This window comes from Pungitius pungitius, chromosome 15 (assembly GCF_949316345.1).
Source record: "Pungitius pungitius chromosome 15, fPunPun2.1, whole genome shotgun sequence".
Taxonomy (NCBI): Eukaryota; Metazoa; Chordata; class Actinopteri; order Perciformes; family Gasterosteidae; genus Pungitius; species Pungitius pungitius.
Genome location: NC_084914.1, coordinates 8,164,378 through 8,184,469, shown reverse-complemented (window position 1 = coordinate 8,184,469; position 20,092 = coordinate 8,164,378). Strand labels below are relative to the sequence as shown.

Below are 20,092 nucleotides of genomic sequence, written 5' to 3'. Positions count from 1 at the left end.
ATACACTAAACTTCTCCAACACTCCACAAGATTGACTGGGACATGGAACAAATATTTTACTTAAGGAGTTTGGTCTATGTTGAATTGTTTCTCTTGCAGGTTAGCCCGTGGGGCCAAACCGAACTCAAGCCTGTCTGTATGAAAATCAAAAATTCAAATGTATTTAAAGGTAATAGCTTTAATTGGTAATCGTTTGCCACAAACAGTGATTGCAAATGTGAAGAAAGTGATTAATGAGCTTAAAGCATTGTTGTTTCACTAAATAAGTACATTTTATGAGTATATATGTATATATAGCAGAACGTATGGCTTTGATAAATCTAATTATATTTTATTTTGTTTGTATCTAGATGTTATGCTACAATCTGATGTAAGATTGGGTCAATTAGACCTAAAAAAGTAGACTCCTGCACCATCATCAGTTCAAATTCTATTTGGAAGTGAATCTGATACAGTAAGAAACAGTTTAGTATTGTAATATTGTTGAGCTGGTCTCCAAGATACAATGTTGATTGACACAACAGGTAACTCTACATGTGTATTAAATACTCATGATTAACTCTAATAAGAGGAATGTGTGAGTCGCCATCAGTTTGCAACTTCCAAACCGGGCTTACGCCATTTAACCATTATATATTATTTTCAAATCATATTATAAAAGTTAGAAGACAACTTTGGAATCAATCAGGCATGTGAGCAGATCAGATCGTGTTGTTCCCATGTGTGCGGACGGTACTATCCTTAGCACAAACTATCCGACGTGACAGTCTGTCTTTGTCATTGTTTCTTTAAACAGAAAATACCTTTAATGAATGAAAGAATGCTTGACTAAACGAGTCAATCACTAAACCCTACTTTGTCTACTCGTGTACCCCGCCATTCCCTCAGACAGTGGACTCCTGGGCTGAGCTGATTAGTCATTTTTCATTCCGCCGCCTGCTGCCATAAAAGCGCCGGCATCGCATTGTGCGGAGGGATCTCATACGGACTACACCCAGCCGCCGCATCACTACCCTGGCTTTCTTTGCTGCCCTAGCCTTGACGTTGGTTAACGTCGGAGTGTGGGTTAGATTGGAGACTCCCAAATTCGTCTTTTGGTTTTCTTCCGATTTGGGTGTGTCCCCCTTGGCAACCGTACTTCCGAAGCTCTAGGGATTTTTATATAGCATCAATTTCTTGAATATGTCTTGGCAAAGCTACGTGGATAACCTGATGGCCGATGGCAGCTGTCAGGATAGCGCCATTGTTGGATATACGGACGCCAAATATGTTTGGGCAGGACATGCCGGTGGTACATTTACCAATATTACGGTAAGAGATCGAAATTAGGTGGATGGTTATACGCGTGGATGCAGGATTTCGTTTGGCAGTGTCGCTCATGCATCACTCACGCAGGTGCTCGCCAGACGCGTAAAAACCGTTACCTCGCAGGGTCTGAATCACCAGCACGGTGCTAGCTCAGTGCTAGCTCAGTGCTAGCCAGTTCATCGGTGGCCTGTCTCGTTTATTTCCTCCGAAGGAGACGTTGCCGGATTAGACCTCGTGTCTGGCGGATAACGACTCTCCCCATCGCGGCAAGCGCGTACTTTCAAACGCCCACACTTCGTTTTCTTGAAACGACTCCTATTTGAAATGTTAAAATACCGTCGTATTGTCCCGAACGCTAATTTTACAGCCAGCAAGTAGACGGTGTCTGACTTAAGAAAGCGGGCATGCTTTTGTGTGCACGGCCGCCTTGATTAGCTAACGTTAAGCTGCTGCTTTACCGGCTACCTGCCGGATAATTAGTCAACCGACGATAAAGCTTTCATGAAAATACACGCGAGTGATCCACACGCATATTCGTGCATGCGTATTTTTTTCGGGGGAGGATTTAAATTGAACTGTCTGTTTTAATGCATTGTGAGACTGGATGGCAGAAACTGGACCGGTGCATAGACGTCACTTCACTTGCGCTAATCAATGCATGGATGCGATGTGGTCAGCCGCAGGAATTGTGTGCGATTAAGTTGTTAATAATCTGATTTTTTTATTTTTTGTATTACGCTGGTAGCACAATTTGTTTCATACATATTGCCGGTGCCAGGATGGCCGATTTTCTCGCTTACTCTGCACATTACTTTCGCGATATATCAAAATAGAAGTGGAATAATTTACAATTCAACAATGGAATATATAATTATAAAGTTCACAGGTAAACGACAATGTTTAAAAGCAAATGGTGGTTAATCAAGTGACATTTCACTTGGATTTATTTAATGTACTGTCACCATAGGCTTTCTGTATATTAATGTATAGCCACTATATTTTTTTAAATCTTTTTGCCGAGTTCTTTCATACTAGTTGGTATTTTATACACACATAAATTATGGCAGTCATGTGAACGCATGTTTGTTGCGTCTGTATTAGCATCTGAATGACATTGTGCAAATTTTTGTTTTCTCTTCTCAGGCCCAAGAAATAGATATCCTTATCGGTAAGGACCGGGAGACCTTTTACACCAGCGGTCTCACTCTGGGCTCAAAGAAGTGTTCAGTCCTCAGAGACAGCCTCCTGGATGACGGGGACTGGACAATGGACATCAGGACGAAGAGCCAAGGGGGAGAACCTACATACAATGTCACTGTTGGAAGAGCTGGAAAAGGTAAAAGTTTAGTTTTAGTGCAGTTAACCTCTTCCTTAGTCTTATTGCTCCGAAAAACCATGCAGCCGTAGCTTGACTAAATTATTCCTTCAGATGGGATCTTCACATCAACTTGATCAAATACAGCGCAGTGGTTATTTGGCTGACTGTGGTTGGAAACCTTTACATATCCCCCAATGCTGTGCCATCAATCTATTAGGAACAAATTACTACTTGGCAATATCCACTATCCATCTGCTGTTAAGACGCAGGTCAGCAGAAGCTGTCCTGAACAATCCCCTATCTCACCGCATTTTATATATTGCATTAAAAATAATTATGCTACAATGTCGACTAGTGATATGTGGAGGCCAACATTACGCATTATAGTCTCATTGTCTTTAGGACCAAGTTGTGAGACCAGCACACGTGTGACTGCAAGAGTGCTTCTCATACAGAGAATAAAAGGTGGAATATTGCAAAGAATGTTTTGAAATGTTATTAATAACTTTCTTGAAATGCTGCTTCATCACTTTCTGACACGCCTGACCAAACCTGTGATGTTTTTTAGTAAGTCTGCCCATGCGTTGGCAGACGTGCGCATCACTAAAGGTGACGTTCAACCATGTGTTATGGATGGCACTGGTGCAGTGTTGGAAGTTGCTCACTGGTTCTGAGTGACTTCTGTTTAAAAAGTAAAGTCTTGCAATGTTCACTCCATCAATTTCTAGGAACTGAATTCGCATCATTGGTGAGTCCGGAGTGTACTGCCAAAATTTGGACTGGTATTGCTTACTCAATGTACCTGGTAGTGAAATCACATATTTCCATGTTTAGCCCGCCAGCTCCTTTTGTGTGACCATTTCGATTTTTGTAATGCAAACTGTAACTGTGCCTTTCTATCTTCTCTTTCAGTTTTGGTTCTTGTAATGGGCAAAGAAGGGGTCCACGGCGGCGGCTTGAATAAGAAGGCTTTCTCGATGGCAAAATACTTGAGGGAATCAGGGTTTTAATGTTTTCACGCTCACGTAGATGAAATTGAGAGACAAAATGAAAAAAAATTGCTGTTAAGATTTCTCCTGCAAGCAGTCAAATGTCTTGGAAACTTTTAATAGCAATGGAAGTGGTAAGATACTGTGTCACATTTGTCCCCCCCTTTGTTCTGTAAGGGGGGGAGAAGTTGTTAATTTCTTTTTCCTTGTGTGCTCCAGTATTGGTTTTAGTCATGGGGAAAGATGAGGTCCATGGTGGAAATCTTAACAACAAAGCACATACAACGGCTGGCTGACTACCTGAGGAGGTCTGGATATTAAGCAACTTAGCGGCTCACTCCCTCCCACCACATTGTGTTGGCATTACTTCCAGGATAAGATGGCATTCAATGATACTTTCCCTTCTCAGTCAACTTTTGTAAAAAGCCTTTTGTTTGCTTTGCTCCTTCCATGCTTTTTTTCTTTTTTTACTTGACACTAAGCTTACACACTTGAACATTGTACTTCCCATATTTTGGCACTACATTAATGGCATGTTCCTTTAAATGTTAACCAAAGTGTGCGAAAGTATTATTGTAAAATAAATGTGAACTCTCCTTGTATGACATTCATTTAGCAACTGGCTAAATAAAATTCTAAGGGGAAGTACACATGTAATTGTGGCCATAGTTTGCATAGTATTGCTTTTTGAGCATTACTACAAGATCTCAATGTTGTTGGGTTTTTTTTGCCCCCCACATCAGCATGATTTTAAAAGTTGCATGCATACCCTTTTAACAACTCCTGGTTTAGCGCCGCCGCCCCCCCCCCCCCCCTTATCCCTGCATAAAATTCCAGCCAAAACTATCCGCTCTTCTGCCTCATCTTCAAGTCTCTGTTAAATAAATGATTTCCTCTGACAACGTCCTGTATGTGTATACCAGCTCACCACCCTCAAGCACAATGTCCCCGCCCATCATGTGCTTTTGCTATTGTATCTGAATGTGGTCTTACACGTAAATGATGTGGTTTTGGGCTGTTTGAGTAGTTGTAAGGTCAGCATTGCTGAGGTCTAAAGATATCGTCATGAGACATCCCCACATCCTGGAGTCTGACAGCTCGTTCATTTGTCAGTCAGCTTCTGCTATTTATACATTTTCTGTAAATCACTACGCACCTGTTATCCTCCCTCTTTCCTTTTTCCTTTGGACCAATTGTCAGTATAAAAGGATTATCAGAATAACTTCAGCTTAATCTGATTGTTGGCATTATTTGACTGTAAATCATAAAGCCAACTTCTAATGACTGTAAAACATTTAACTGCTTCCATAGACTTCATTACTACTTAAACCCTTAATCACTAATTGACTTGTTGCTAACTTTATGTCCATTAACCAATGAAACGGTAATGTCATTTGACTACGGTGTGAATGCATTTGACTGTAAACCGAGGCTGTTGGGCTCCAACACTTGGGAATTATTTGCCTTGTGCTTTAGTCATCAAAGGTGTATTCACAAATTGTCATAGTATGGTACTTAGAAGTATATTTAAAAGAAAACAATGCTGTGTACACTAAACATATTGAAAATGGTGTTGGTTGGAATAAGAACATTTGTAAGTTGTCTTGTGAAATTTTTCTGAGAATAACTATTCTGTGCCATAAAAATTGACCTGATCTGTTGCTACTACGAGTTGGATTTTTAACTGCTGTCCCAGCAAGAAGTAACTTTTAATGGCACTTTCCTAAGGGATATTTTGAATCAGTAATCTCCAGACTTTGGAATATGTACAGATATAAACAGAAAAAAAGTTTGCAATACTCTGTCTTTTGTTTTTTAGTTGGAAATTCCATCTGCCACAAAATCTATTTGAAATGCCATGAATTGATGAGACATTTTGTTTACCGACAGATCAAATAAAAGTTATTCCAACCAGAGTTAAAGCCAATATGTCCTGTCTGTTACACTATGAGTACTGAGATTTGATTTGAGTTTGAACTTGACGCTTTAATGAACCACCACATTAATAACAATGCAATCATTTGAAAAGCCTGAAAGCTGTCCGTAACTTTTATTTTGAATGAATGAGGAGAAGCTAACGTTTTCTTAACTAACAACATTTAAAGAGTTACCCAAAAGTTTGGACCCATTTTCACATTAATTTCAATGAGAAAGAATGTCCAAACCTCTGACTTGTACTGCATTTAATATCCTTTAATCATTTGAGATAAGTACTTAAACTCAGAAGGAAGTTGTATAGGTCAAGAGAAAGAAAAACAGATACAAGCGTATGCAGGTTCTAATTGTAGGACCAAAGACCTGAAAACTAATACAATTAAGCCTAAAAGCCTTGATATGACAGCCAAATAACTCGTTTGCCTTTGTCAGATGGTCACACTATAAAAAAGACAAATGTTGTTTTCTACATCTTTCGTTCAATTAGTCTCTATTCTGCCACCTTGATATGTTATGCTTTTAACCACAAAGGTACGCCCCCACATTACCTGCCCTATTGGAAACACCTGCTGTGTTCAGGTGTTTGATTAGGTGTAATCAGGACCAGACTTTAACAACTCAGGCTTTAACACCAGCAGAGTGGAGGAGAGTTCAGCATTTGAGGTGATCGGCACATACAGTGCTTCTTCTCTGTTCCAATGGCATGTAGCGAGAGCGGAAGCAGTAAGATTTTACTATGTTTAACACTTTTAGTCGTTTTCGGTTCACTTTGCCATTGTGCTCGACTTACAACGCTCAAGGCATTGGCTAAGTTAAGAGGAAACTCAACACGTGTCATAAGTCAATCTAAAGGAAGGGATGTGCGCCACGGAAGACTCCTAATAGGACAAAGTTCTATGCAAGATGACCAACTGGGACGATCTAAGGCCACAAATGCCTTCCTTGATGTTGATTATCAACAGGACATGGGTATGTAACTGAAATGTTAATTAAATGCTATTTCTTGATTTAAAAGTATTGTGCATGTACTATAATTGCGTGTTTACTTTTAGGTGATCTGCATGTCTTGTTCAAATATTTAATTGATGGCAGGCTCCCTTTGCGCTTAAACAAAGCCCTGTTCTTCATAGGCTGGGGTGAGCCCATACTACTTCAAGAAAGGGGAGATGGCGTTTCAAGGCCGACTTCAAAGCCAGAGCGTGAAGTGGTTGATCGTCTCCTTAAAATGGATCCAAGGGTTGAATGTATGGGAGACTCCATGAAGCTTCAAATCCAGTACACGGATTCTACCCCTGGATCGCTGATCTTTGTGGACAGGGGTACGTTTAGTCTATTCCATTGTACACACTGTATTTGAAGAGAATTTTAATATACTAAAAGTTTTTCATTAACTGCTCAGGAAGTCTCCTTTCTCCTCTGCCACTGTCCAAGTTGCCCCCGAGTTGCGGTTACAAAATCCGGTCTACACATCGTGATCTGGTGTTGGTTGCACCTTATGATGGCTGCTTTGTCGCTCTTGAGGTGGGATACTTTTATTCTGAGAACACTGCACTCGAACAATGTACATTTTGTAACTTGATGCTTTCTGGATTTAGGAGGATTGCTATGTTCTTCCATTGCGTTGGTCTGGGTTACCAGTGAGGATGTCATGCCCTTTGAGGCAGTCTTCACCTAACCCTCCAATGGTGGCATGCCATCCTCAGGGCATGGTTGTGAAAACTGGTTGGACCGTATCTGTTGAAAACATTAACGTCAATTGTAAGTGTTTGCCTTTTTATTATTTATAATGATGAGGCATGGCATTCCTCTTGTCAGAACGTGTGACAAAATGTCAGGAGGCTTGTTGTGACACCTGGGATGTCGTGCTTCATGTCAACTGTCTGCAAGATTTTTCAGACCCTAAATCAAACGCATCCCATGCCGGGACCTAGCACAACATTTGGCGTATGCTTGATTATGCATTTGAAGATCAGAACTTTTAGTGTTTGTCAGCCAACTTTTGTGCACACATTAAAGACATGTTTTCCTTTAATAATTAAAATAGCTTGGCTCTCCCAACTCTTGATATAGTTATTTCCTTAAAAAAAAAACTATTGGTTAACTATTTAATTGTACTGTTTTCTACAGTGATTGGTGACTGGGAGCCGCTGATGACTGCTTCATCCAGATGTGGGTTCAGTATAGTTGTACATTCTGAGGGTGTGGTCATCTCTGCCCGCTATGCACCCTGCCTAGAGAAAAAGGTATGTTACAAATTATGTTGCTTCTGATATTCCACTCTATAAATTGAGTGTAAACAATTTATTTTGTTTTCCAGAATGGAATGTACACGCTTGAATTGGCTGGTGAACAAGAAATCAGAATTTCCTGTCCATCACTTTTCCCGCTTCAAACTGGACAAACCTCATCTGATGGAGAACTGCGAACTGAAACCCCAATCCGCCAGGTGTATCCCTCCCCCCCATCTCTGTTAACGTATATACAATCTAATGTTCCCCAGGGGACCGGTTCTGTAGATCAAGCCTCTATCAAGCCTCCAGTCACCCAACAGCCCACTGGTCAACTGCTTTACCCTTATCCATTCTATGTAAAAATGCCATATGGTCCCCCTCTTACACCCACTTCAGAAAAGACAACGCATCAGATTTCCCCTACAATGTCTCCCACAATACCTACTCCAAAGAACGAAGTGCCGTTAAAGCTTTACGCTCCTTCTGGCCCAGTAGCACACCCCCTTTATCCTTTCTATCCGCCAACTGATGCTCTGTGGCCTCCACAGCCCAACACTCCTCCTAGCCCAGTAGGGCCACCGTTCTACCCCTTCTTTGCAAAACCAACTGCTGCTCCATGGCTTTCACAGCCCGAAGCTTCTACGGGCCACATAGGTCAGCCGTTCTATCCCTTCTATCTGCCAACTGCTGCTCCATGGCCTTCACAGCCAGAAGCCCCCACTAGCCCAGCAGAGCAGCCCCTCGATCCCTTGTACCCAAAGCCAACTGCAGCTCCATGGCTTCCACAGCCCGAAGCCCCTCCTGGCCCAGAACTGCAGCCTCTCTATCCCCTCTACGCAAAGCCAACTACATCTCCAAGGCCTTCACAGCCAGAATCCCCTCCTGACTTAGTAGAGCCACCCCTCTATCCCTTCTACCAAAGGCCAACTGCTGCTCCATGGCCTCCACAGCCCGAAGCCCCTCCTGGCCCAGTAGAGCAGCCCTTCTCTCCCGTATACCATAATCACACTGGTGCTCCATGGCCTCCACAGCCTGAAGGCCCTCCTGGCCCAGTACAGCAGCCTCTCTATCCCTTCTACGCAAAACCAACTACTTCTCCAAGGCCTTCACAGCCAGAATCCCCTCCTGACTTCGTAGAGCCACCCCTCCATCCCTTCTACCCAAGGCCAACTGCTGCTCCATGGCCTCCACAGCCCGAAACCTCTCCTGGCCCAGTAGAGCAGCCCCACGATTCCTTCTACCCAAAGCCAATTACTGCTCCATGGCTTCCACAGCCCGAAGGCCCTCCTGGCCCAGTACAGCAGCGCCTCTATCCCTTCTATACAAAGCCAACTACTTCTCCAAGGCTTTCACAGCCAGAAGCCCCTCCAGACTTGGTAGAGCCACCCCTCTATCCCTTCTACCCAAGGCCAACGGCTGCTCCATGGCCCCCACACCCCGAAGCCCCTCCGGGCTTAGAGCAGCCCTTCTACCCAAGGCCCCCACAGCCCGAAACCTCTCTGGGTCCAGTAGAGCAGCCCTTCTATCCCGTATACCATAATCACACTGGTGCTCCATGGTCTCCACAGCCCGAAGGCCCTCCTGGCCCAGTACAGCAGTCTCACTATCCCTTCTACGCATATCAAACTACTTCTCCAAGGCCTTCGCAACCAGAAGCCCCTCCAGGCTTAGTAGAGCAGCCCCACTATCCCTTCTACCCAAGGCCAACGTCTGCTCCATGGCCCCCACACGCCGAAGCCCCTCCGGACTTAGAGCAGCCCCTCTATCCCTTCTACCCAAGGCCTCCACAGCCCAATACTTCTCCGGGCCCAGTAGAACAGCCCTTCTATCCCGTATACCAGAAGCCCACCGGTGCGCCTTGGCTTCCACAGCCTGAAGCCCCCCCAGCCATGGTAGAGAAGCCTCTCTATCCAGTCTACACGGGGCCAACTACCGCTCCAATGACTCCACAGCCCAACGCTCCGATGGACCCAGAACGGCAGCCCCTCTCTCCCGTTTATGCTCTGCCAACTGCTGCACCCAATATGCCACAACCAGAAGCCCCGTACGGCCAGGTAAAGCCGCCCCTATATCACTTTCCCTTCTATTTGCCTAAGCCTAGCAGCATAGACTCCCAAAACCCCTTACCTGTTTACTGCCCTCAGTTTTGCCAATCAGTTTCCTTGAATTGCTGTCCCCAAATTGCATTTCATCACCATGTACATCAAATTATCCCGTTTGGACTTGATGCTCAAGATTCACCTTCACTTAATAAAGGACCACAATCTCAACCTTCAGGTGCATATTCTGGGTTTGGCAATGACTTGCTTTCTATTCCCCGTCAAAAGCCAACTGATTCAAGGACGAGGCAAGCTACCGAAACTTCTACCCCTGTACCCATTACAATTCCATCCCTTCAATCTGGAAATGCAAAGACACATCTTCTGCCACCAGATGGCAACCTTGCTGCACCACATTATATTTCTAGCAAGCCTGCAAATCCTGAAAGGACAATTTTCCCCTATGATGAGCCAAGGTATCTTTATCCAAGTTGGTCATATCTACAACAGAGCAAGGAGCTGCAGAGTTTAACGCAAAGCCCATCACCAGCTTCCTACACTGTATCCACGATGCCACAGGATCAACGTTATAAACAAGAAAATCCAGTGCTGCAATATGAATCACATAATGTACAGCCCCAAAAGCAGCTGAACTTAGAACTTTTCAGTTGGGATATGAATAATCCATCTGGATCTTCCAACGGGCAGTATGGTCAACAGAAGCCAATAGTAAAGCACCAAATGCTTCAAGATGATGAATCTCAAATAAATGACAAATATACGTCCCCCAACAACATATCTGGACTACAAACATTATTGAGGGGCTCAAGAAAATCCAATAATCATGGATCAACTTTACACTCGTCCGCTGATCCAAAGAGTTATGTACTGCTGCAGCATGGCCCACCGGCTGGGCAGCCGAACGGTGACATTGACTCTCCTCTGACTTCTGGTGACCTGGTTCACGATGCAAACTTAAGGGCACAACTTTCAAGGCATCATGGTAAAAAACCTGAACGTCTTCAGAATTTAAAAACCCCACAGGAAAAATCCAAACGTCCCAAATTGCTGGGCTAATCCCTCACTTGACATCTACATGCCTTGGCATGGCGATGAAATTGGGATAAACATTAGTTATCTCTTTGGCCTCAGGAACCTTAATTCCTTGCGTCATTCAGATTCTTGTAGATAATGACTTTTAGACTCTATCCAGAGATTCCACTCAATGTTCCAGGAAATAAATTTCAACAAAAGTACTGACCAACAAGCTGACATGTTCAAATTATGAGTGTTTTAAGCAAGTCTCCAGGACTATGTCTCTTGCAGGACTGAAACGAGTGTTTTGTGGGGAACTGAAAAGCAGAAATGTGATCTTCTAAATAAAACATTTCAAAACAACTAAGGACTTTTTTTCTTTTTTGCACATCTAGTTTGTTAACCCTTGGTATTTGAAAAGGTGCATTGCCCTTGTTGAACAAATTTGCCTTGCCATGACTTACTACTTGGTGAACATTGACCCCATTTGTGCTAAAACAGTTACTAGAATTTCCTCATTCAACAACTTTGTGCCTTTGTAATTGACCTAAAAGCCTTTGGTGTTTTTCTCAAAGGATGTGTAATTTCAAAGTTTCCTTTTATTGATTCCCTCAAACCGGTACTTTTTCCTGAAAAGCTTTTTATATTGCCTTTAGAAAATGTATCTACATTAAATGTAGGTTACTGTGGGTAATGTTCATATATATTTACATATTGACCTTTTGGATGTTTAATACATTTAAGTATTGTTTAATCTGTTGAACAAATTAACTCTTTTCAAAAAGTTGATATATATGGGAAAGACAGTTTATAGGAATGTCAGGGGCCTGATTCAACAAAGACTTGCATTTATTTTTGTACCACTCCTTAATTAGTAAAATCCTAATTCAAACAAAGGCCTTGGGTAACATTCTGTCCTTGACTGCTACCTTAAAGTATATGCCACATATTCATGGATAAACAAACCATTGACTTCAGATTTATCCATTGGAATCAAAACATCTTTAATATACATTGCAATTCGGTTTGCTATGCACGAGAGTATCAAATTGGTGTTGGATCACAATTTCCCAATTACTCTACTGGTGTAGCTAAAGCAAGTGGGTATAGTATCTCTTTGAACTAAAGACTCAAAAGAATCTGACCCTTCCTGGGCACACTGGCACAGGAACAATGGGATCTGTGTGAGTCGCAGTGGTGTCAATCACTGAGGAGATGGTTGCAGCAGGTAAATCTCTTTTGAACATCAAAACAGGGACCTCTGCACTGGCTGAGGAATCAGAGGATGATCCAGCGATACTATCTAGAGAAGGATGAGCAGCAGCAACTGTAGAGGCTAGGGTTACCCTTTCAACTGACTCGGCTGATTCTGCAGACAGAAAATCACTTTGTTGAGGGTTATGTAGAGCTGTTAGTTGGTGGTGTTTCAGACCATGTTTGGGTGACTGGCTGCTTAGGTGTATGTGGACCACTGATGGCATGGCTGCAGTGCTGTTGGAATCTGCTGCAGTAGTGTTGGAATCTACTACAGTCTTGGCATCAACAGGCATCTGAAAGTGTATAGGCAATACCCATTTAATTGTAGCATACATTTATTTGTGTTTGATTTTTGACGATGTTAAAATATGGTACTTTACCAGAGTTGGAAACATCTTGCAATCCACTGTGTGATCAGTGCTCAAACCTCTCGCAGTGCAAAAGCCACGCACCTAGTGGGGAGAATATATAAACATTCAATGAATTCAAATAATGTACAATGTATTTGAACCATTTAGGGGACTATTTTTGTTGACATGTATATTCTTTGAAGCTCAGCAATAATAATAGATTTTATTTGTAATGCACTTTACATTTGAAACAAATCCCAAAGTGCTACAGTTACGATCATAAAAAAAATCATTAAAAAATCATAAAAACATCAATATAAAACAGATGATGCACAAAAGCTTAATTAAAACTTCAAGGCTTGTGCTTTGTACTTACAGCTACGGAATCATGCAGGGGCGTGCACACATCCTTAGTGCAATTAGCCTCAGCTACAACATATTCTGCAAAATAGATTGCTCCACGAGACACAACCTGAAACAAGGTATTGAGAAGTATTGATATACTGACAGACTCTATTTCAAACATACATTCAGGGGGAGATTGAACCAATCTGTGTCTGGGCCCACCTGTGATGACATCCTACCAACTTCCTTTACAGCGTATGTTACGTTCACAGTCATGTTGTTGAAGGTTGCCAAAGAGGCTTGGACAAATTCCAGGGCTGCGGTGTGATTTAGGGGAAGGAGGGTAGCACAACCCAAACACAAGTCCTCTGTTGATTCTGTCAAGACAGACGCATGCAGGTTTTTGTCTATAGGGTGACCCTTCTGGCAACTTCTGAACGTATGGGGATGTCACGTAGAGTGTGATAAGAAAGATTTACCATCAGTTTTGCACTTAAAAGCTATGACCGTCAGAACTCCCCCAACCTTCTTCAGCACCACATCACAGTCTCCTTCTATTGCCTGATGAGACACAAAGAGTCAGTCCGAATAGAAGAAGAGTCAATATGGACATTTTCTATCATTATATAAATCATCAGTTTGAATTAATCTGTCTGTGTTTTAGAGCATCTGTGCACTACTGATATGCAGTCTCACCGTTAATATTTTTGGTCTGACTGTGCAGTTGGCAAGAGGTGTGGGATCCAACACATGACAGTCTGTCTCCAGCAGGTCAACTTCCATCACATAGATGTCTCCATCAGGCTAAAGAGAGTTAAAACATTACATGTTTATATCATTTCAAAATCCGCCACCTATGATGGTTGAACTGAATTTTGCTTGCAAGATCCTAGTGAAATGTTGATGGTTTTTAATAAACTTTCTAGAAAAGAAATATGTAAAGACATGTGCATTAAAAAACAAACAAATGGGTTTTTCATATATGGAGAAACAAAAGTTATTTAGTTTTGTACTGCCTGCCAATTTTTCTGTTTCTAAAAAGCTGGAAAAAAGAAAGGTTAACTACATGTATACACATTTTTACCTTCAACTATGAACTACACCTGTCTTACCTTAGTATGTATCTTGATATCTTCAATCCTATTCAGTACATACTTGTAGCCATGAGTGTGCTGGGCATTGAGGTAATCTTGAGCCACCAGAGCAGCCTCCTCTGCTTCGACGGAGTCACACTTTGGCCGTATCACGTTGATCTGAGCCCATAGCCCCGCAACGAGTCCCAGAATCAAAGTGGTGGTCAGGAAATTCATTTCTGTAAGAGACGCACACGCAGAGCTATGGTAGCAGTTCAGCAGATAAGGGTATGGGGGGAATCCATGCAGCCAAGAGGGTATATATTCTGTTTTTTAACCAACAAAACTGAGCCAAGACAAACACCATCATCCCCATGTGAACTGTGAGTTAAACTCCATTTTAGGATTGCTGCCAAAACAAATAAGTCTAAAGGTTTAAATCAATAATGATTTACTGAGTTTTATGCTAAGATATATATGTATATACAACATCTCACTCTGTGATTTCCAGTCTAAGGCTGTGAATAGATCTGACATGAATACTTCTTGACTGCAATATAATAGGAAATATATAAAGAGATTCATGTTCAAACCCACATATTGTGTGACTAGTAGAAACAGTGACTTAATCTATGATCCTCAGCAACAAGGATATTTGCCAACATGGGGCCATAGTTGAGGGACAGAGACTATCATCGCTTCCGACCACTTATTTGGTCTGTATTTGTCAGTTTGCACAATACACAAGTGCATTTTAGGGTTAGACCGGGGCTCCTGACAGATGAAAAAATTCAAGAATTGTTCATTTTTTTCACATTCTTTTTTTACATCCTGCAAAAGAGTCAATAATGAGACGCCATGTAAACTCTAGTTTCAATGAGAGTGATCATTCACATATTGTGGTTATTTTTGCTGTATAGTCCATGCCCAACTGGTAAGCTGTCAAAACAAAGTGGGCGTCCTCGAAGGTTCAATCAGGTCTTTTTTGTTGATTTAACCGTGAAAGACAAAATGATAGTGCTAAATGATTCATAGTCAGAAAATTAGCAGATATTTATGTTTTGGCTACTAAAAATGCACCACCAAAAACACAAATTAGGGATATTATTTTTGTACTAAGGAAATAGCGATTCCTTCAAAAACATTGCTTAATGCTGCCAGTGTCGCTACCTCTGACAATTTTTCCTCAGTGAATTCTGATTGGCCAGCAGAACAATGACGCATTCCACACGCGACTCAATGTCGAATGCATTGTATCAACGCTGCTAAGTGCGCTGCAGCTTGAGAGGATAAAACAGCTAAAAATGGTCCATTGAACTAATAGTACACTATTCACCAAGTAGTTGAAAAGGCTGGACTCTAATTTGACCATAGTTCATCCCATTTCGAAGTTCCAATGAGGTAAACGAGGCAGTAACGGTAGGGCCCACCCACATTTATTACCCACCCATGTTAACGTTAGCGAATTTAGCTTATTAGAGTGTTTTCGTGCCAACACGTGTGAAGAGGAACACGTACGAGACTGGGTAAAACCTGAGTCTGGAGGAGTGGAAATTATTGGGTTAGTTATTAGTATGTGTTATTGGCAAGTGTTGCCCAGAGTTTTAAAACTGCTACGCAAAATATTGACAACCTTTTAAGAATATATTCATAACCGTCACGTTTCTCAGCTCCTGGCTTTGACTTAAAACGATATGACAACAGCTGTCACTAAGTAATGTGTGCACACGTGTCTGCGAAGCTTCCAAGTTTGGAGTTTGATGAAAGAAGTGGGCAGTTCCTCTATGCAACGGAGTGTTTACGGTTTTATTATGGTACATTTATCAGCGGTTTAATTATTATCATCACGTATGTGTTAACATGCAAGCAGCCGATAAAAGGGAACTGATTGTGCCCTCCACTAAAGTAGTGGAGTAATTCTACTAAATTCCTTTTAACTTCCACTTAATGTTCGTTATCCTCGGAATTCCGAGAAAAACTGACTGCTGACGGCAACCACCTTTAAAAGTGAGATTAAACCACAGGAGCCCTGTCTTAAATAACAAATCCATTTTGTATTGCAGCAATTGTTCCGATTGTTGATTACTCTAATGAAGAAGCCACCAGAAGGGGGAGCAAAAGCAAAGACAAACAATCAAGTAAGCTTTGAAAATCTCTGTCAATCCTACAAATACAACAGCCTCCAAAAAGTCCACACTGGCTCAGTTGGCAGCATCTGACTTGGAAGTATCAAACCAATTTAAATCTATTTTTTAAACCGACATTTTGTAAAGATGAACCACGGACAAGACGACATTGACTCCTGTTCCTGCGTTGCTGCACATGAGCTGTTGGACGTACATCTGGCTCCACAGCAGCTGAAAAGAAAACCACCACACTGTCACGTGACTCCTCATCGTCAACCCTAAGTAGCCCCTCTGAGATGCACTGCAGAAAAAAGGGATTCCCATCTTCAGTCAAGGGAGTTTCTCGTCTCTCCAGGCCAGCCAAGACACGCATGTGTTGTAAATTACAGCTTTGGATGTGGAGAAAGCGGAGGGAGACCCGACGGATTGGGATATTCAGAACAAAGAAAAGAGCTTGTGGGATATGCTTTGGCCCCTCAAACACTGTAACAACACGGTCAGAGAAAAGGAAACGCAAAGTCAGAATGTACCACACATTAAATGTAGAAAATTCACTTAGAGAATCCGTTCTTGTGTCACCTCTCGTGTCTGATACTGGAGCTTCAGAGCTGCTCAAAGAGAAGAATTCCCCGCTGAAGCTTTGTGACTCGGTCAATTCGCCAGAACCGCTGAACGCTTCCACTTCGTTGCACGCTGTGGTTATGGACACAAATGTTTCTGCGTGTGACTTCGGTCCAATCGTGCCCGCCGCGGCTACACCGCCAAATCCGACAACTAAAGCGCATGTGCAGTTCGGTGAAATGACGGAGTCTTTAAAGCTGCCACACACTGTTCAAACCCTGTTGAGTACAGAAAGCAACGCAGGTGTTTTAACTGCACATTTGAAAGAACCAGGGACAATGGTACCAGTTCAGAGGCCTGATGTTGACGGCCCTTCAAGACAATTCACAGCTGTCGCTCCAGGTCCGGAGCATGTGACGGACCAAGTCGCCCAAGAGAGAATCACTGGTAGAAAGACTTCTCAAACTGATATCGGTGTTCTAAGACGGGAAATCCATGGTATGTGTTTTTTCTTTTTTATAATTTTTTTTTAATTTCACTTCTGATTTTTGAAATAACATTTTTTTCCATGTCTTGATAGAATTTCTTAAGGAATTCCACAGAATGTATGGATGTTTCATCCCACTACACAAGGGAGACATTTTGAGACATCTGGAGAGGAAGTTCCACACCGATTTCAGCGACAGGTACATTTTGTCAAACATATGAATCCTACTGTCTTGAATAACTTTGAATCATTTAAATCTCTCAGTTCACGTGATGAATATATCATATCTCAACAACGATAAATACCAGCTGCAATCACGCAATCATGTATTGTTTTCATCCTCCGTGTGTCAAATAATGTCCCGGTGACACCTACGGTAGTTCTACCACCAAAGGTTTGAGTAATTTGCCAGCTGTCTCTTGTCAGTCTGTGAACAGATTTTTCTAACTCAACAGTGATGGCAAGCACACAAGATGAAGCAACAACACTTTTCTGATTTCTATTTGAGATCAAATTTGAAGAGAGGTTTGGTCTGAGTAAATAGTGTGGTAGAAGGTGGTGAATCTGTCATGATTTCATCCCTGGGCCGATTATATTGTATTCTTCTGTCTGTGCAGGAAAAAGGTCATCTTCTCAGAAGTTATCAAATACCAAACTGCCATTGTTCAGAAGCCTGTTCCCTCCTTCCAGGTGGTCTACAAGAAGCACACACTGACACTGGATGACTTGTCCACACTGGCAGATCAGAACTGGCTCAACGACCAGGTCATCATCTAAAAGCCTCCTTCGTGCTTTGATTGGAAAAACATAAACGTGATGCACAAAGCCTGAATAGTTCTGCTCAGTGTAACTTTTACTTAATTGTTTCTTCTTAGGTCATCAACATGTACGGAGAATTAATTCTGGAATCTTCCCATCACCAGGTAATCTTCTGCCTGGATATCACGTTTGTTCCCTAACCCTCTTTCTATTGTAAGATGAATATTAAAATGTATAAATAATGTTTATTGTCATTCCTGGTATTAACTAACGGGTGATATGTTTGAAATGAAAAGGATCAGTTGTGTCTTTACAAAGTTATTTGTAGGACTGTTTCTTGGTCGCATTGAGGGATTTCCTTCAAAGTTGTCATCTGTTTCTCTAATCACAGAATTGTGCTTAACATTGCTAGAAAAAGTGCTACCAGGATGAGGTTTATTTATTTTCATAAACTGTTAATCATGATCTAAGTAGTATGCAACCCATTTTTTCCCGACAAATAATTGGTGTACGACTAATTTAATTTAGATCTTTCTCCTTGTCCCATCAGGTCCATTTTCTCAACAGCTTCTTCCACAGGCAGCTCATGACTAAAGGTTATGATGGTGTTAAGAGATGGACGAAGCAGGTTAGGTCTAAGATGGAAGTGCTTTAATGATTTGTGTGATTTCCAAAGTTTGAAGTCCACATGATTAAATTAGCACCAGAAGACACAGGTTGACATACTTTTTTGCCTTTCGTGAGACTATACTGAAGATGTTTTTTCACGCATTGTGCCATGAAGTTTAGATTCTTCCTTCTCATGGCCTACTATACTATTGACATTTTGAAGGCATTTTTTACATGACTTTTAGTGACTTTCTACGCTTCATACTATGGCTTTTGTGTGATTCATTTATTTTATTTTTGCATGACATGTTCTTACTTTTAAATGACATTTCTGATATATTGACACACAACATACATTACGTTTTATGACTAAATTTAGCCTTTAATTACATTTTGTCGCTATGACTATTCATGAAATTGTTAAAAAAAAACTACTAAACTATTCCTGCCCAATGTTTTATTTTTTATTTTTATGAGACATACTAGAAGAAGAGAAGTTAACATTTTATGCCTAGTGACATCTTAAAGTAGCTTTAACCCAATCTTCCTTGCACAGGTGGATTTGTTTTCTAAGAGTTTGCTTTTGGTGCCCGTCCACCTGGAAGTTCACTGGTGTCTGGTGACAGCTGACATCGACAAAAAAAAGATCTGTCTTTACGACTCTCAAGGAATCACACTCCAGAAGGTTGCAAGGGTAATTTAATATTTGTTTGTTTTGGTCAATCCAACAAACGACATAAACATGCCGGTGTCTTTTCCAAGATAAAATGAGATTTTTGTAGTAAACTCAGTAATAGTACTTTGTCATGCTTCTCTCATGATAGAACATCCTGAAATACTTGATGACCGAAGCAAAGGAGAAGAAGCATTCCGATTTTGAAAGTGGTTGGGAAGTGTCATATGATGAGGTATTTTCTTCATGTCTTTTAGGCCGTCATGGTAGACTACAAAATCCAAATGGCCCAAGGGATTGAAACATGACTTAACATGACTTCTCCCCCTGTCGCCCCTTACAGATAATCCCTCAGCAGACCAATGAAAATGACTGTGGGGTTTTTATCTTGGAGGTACCAATATGTTTTTTTAAACTTAAAATCTGATGTTTGATTGTTTTGAAGTCCCTAGACTCAAGCCACACGTTCTGTGTTCTTTACAGTACTGTAGATGCCTTGCTTTAGCAAAACCACTGCAGTTTTCACAGAGGGACATACCAAAGATACGCAAGAGGATCTACAAAGAGCTCTGTGACTGTAAAATCCACGAACAACCCTGAAGACTCTTTCAGGTGTGTGTGTGTGTGTGTGTGTGTGTGTGTGTGTGTGTGTGTGTGTGTGTGTGTGTGTGTGTGTGTGTGTGTGTGTGTGTGTGTGTGTGTGTGTGTGTGTGTGTGTGTGTGTGTGTGTGTGTGTGTGTGTGTGTGTGTGTGTGTGTGTGTGTGTGTGTGTGTGTGTGTGTGTGTGTGTGTGCGCGCGCTGCTGCTTTTGATTGTTGTAGGAAATCAACAGTTCACACTGCGGTCGATGTCAATGTAGTGCTTCTAATGAGCAGAAGCTCTGCACGGTGAGTGCCACGGCTGGTGTCTTATACCAGGTGTGATGATCATGCTAAGTCTTTGTATGATTTCTGTATTTATATGGTCAGTAATGTTTTTTTTTTTAAAGAAAGACCTC

The 20,092-nt window shown here is 41.7% G+C and overlaps 4 protein-coding genes across 6 annotated transcripts; 3 read left to right on the top strand and 1 right to left on the bottom strand.

Annotated features, from left to right (window-relative positions):
- Window positions 1–986: 986 nt before the first annotated feature.
- On the top strand, window positions 987–5,531 carry LOC119209140 (profilin-2-like). The gene is made up of 3 exons (XM_037458198.2): window positions 987–1,311; window positions 2,452–2,644; window positions 3,539–5,531. Exons 1-3 carry the CDS (start codon window positions 1,183–1,185, stop codon window positions 3,634–3,636), a joined length of 420 nt encoding a protein of 139 aa, XP_037314095.1. The 5' UTR covers window positions 987–1,182; the 3' UTR covers window positions 3,637–5,531.
- Window positions 5,532–5,746: 215 nt separating this feature from the next.
- Window positions 5,747–11,228, top strand: LOC119209138 (proline-rich protein 36-like). The gene is made up of 6 exons (XM_037458196.2): window positions 5,747–6,519; window positions 6,681–6,869; window positions 6,950–7,071; window positions 7,146–7,308; window positions 7,678–7,793; window positions 7,868–11,228. Exons 1-6 carry the CDS (start codon window positions 6,249–6,251, stop codon window positions 10,895–10,897), a joined length of 3,891 nt encoding a protein of 1,296 aa, XP_037314093.2. The 5' UTR covers window positions 5,747–6,248; the 3' UTR covers window positions 10,898–11,228.
- Window positions 11,229–11,842: 614 nt separating this feature from the next.
- LOC119209139 (alpha-2-HS-glycoprotein-like) lies at window positions 11,843–14,206 on the bottom strand. Its single transcript, XM_037458197.2, has 7 exons — window positions 13,920–14,206; window positions 13,504–13,611; window positions 13,287–13,368; window positions 13,030–13,184; window positions 12,839–12,934; window positions 12,493–12,564; window positions 11,843–12,405 (listed from the first exon to the last, which is right to left on the bottom strand). Exons 1-7 carry the CDS (start codon window positions 14,115–14,117, stop codon window positions 11,986–11,988), a joined length of 1,131 nt encoding a protein of 376 aa, XP_037314094.2. The 5' UTR covers window positions 14,118–14,206; the 3' UTR covers window positions 11,843–11,985.
- An 858-nt stretch (window positions 14,207–15,064) lies between these two features.
- On the top strand, window positions 15,065–19,772 carry LOC119209699 (sentrin-specific protease 5-like). 3 transcript variants are annotated; one of them, XM_037459192.2, is made up of 11 exons: window positions 15,068–15,299; window positions 15,977–16,018; window positions 16,154–17,065; window positions 17,148–17,253; window positions 17,672–17,819; window positions 17,930–17,977; window positions 18,364–18,441; window positions 18,979–19,116; window positions 19,247–19,330; window positions 19,439–19,489; window positions 19,579–19,767. In XM_037459192.2, the coding sequence occupies exons 3-11, from the start codon at window positions 16,303–16,305 to the stop codon at window positions 19,693–19,695; spliced, it is 1,533 nt and encodes a 510-aa protein (XP_037315089.2). In that variant the 5' UTR covers window positions 15,068–15,299; window positions 15,977–16,018; window positions 16,154–16,302; the 3' UTR covers window positions 19,696–19,767. The 3 variants fall into 3 exon arrangements, with proteins under 3 accessions (XP_037315090.2, XP_037315089.2, XP_037315088.2); XM_037459191.2 differs by having other exon boundaries at window positions 15,977–17,065; XM_037459193.2 differs by having other exon boundaries at window positions 15,065–17,065; window positions 17,745–17,819; window positions 19,579–19,772.
- Window positions 19,773–20,092: the final 320 nt, after the last annotated feature.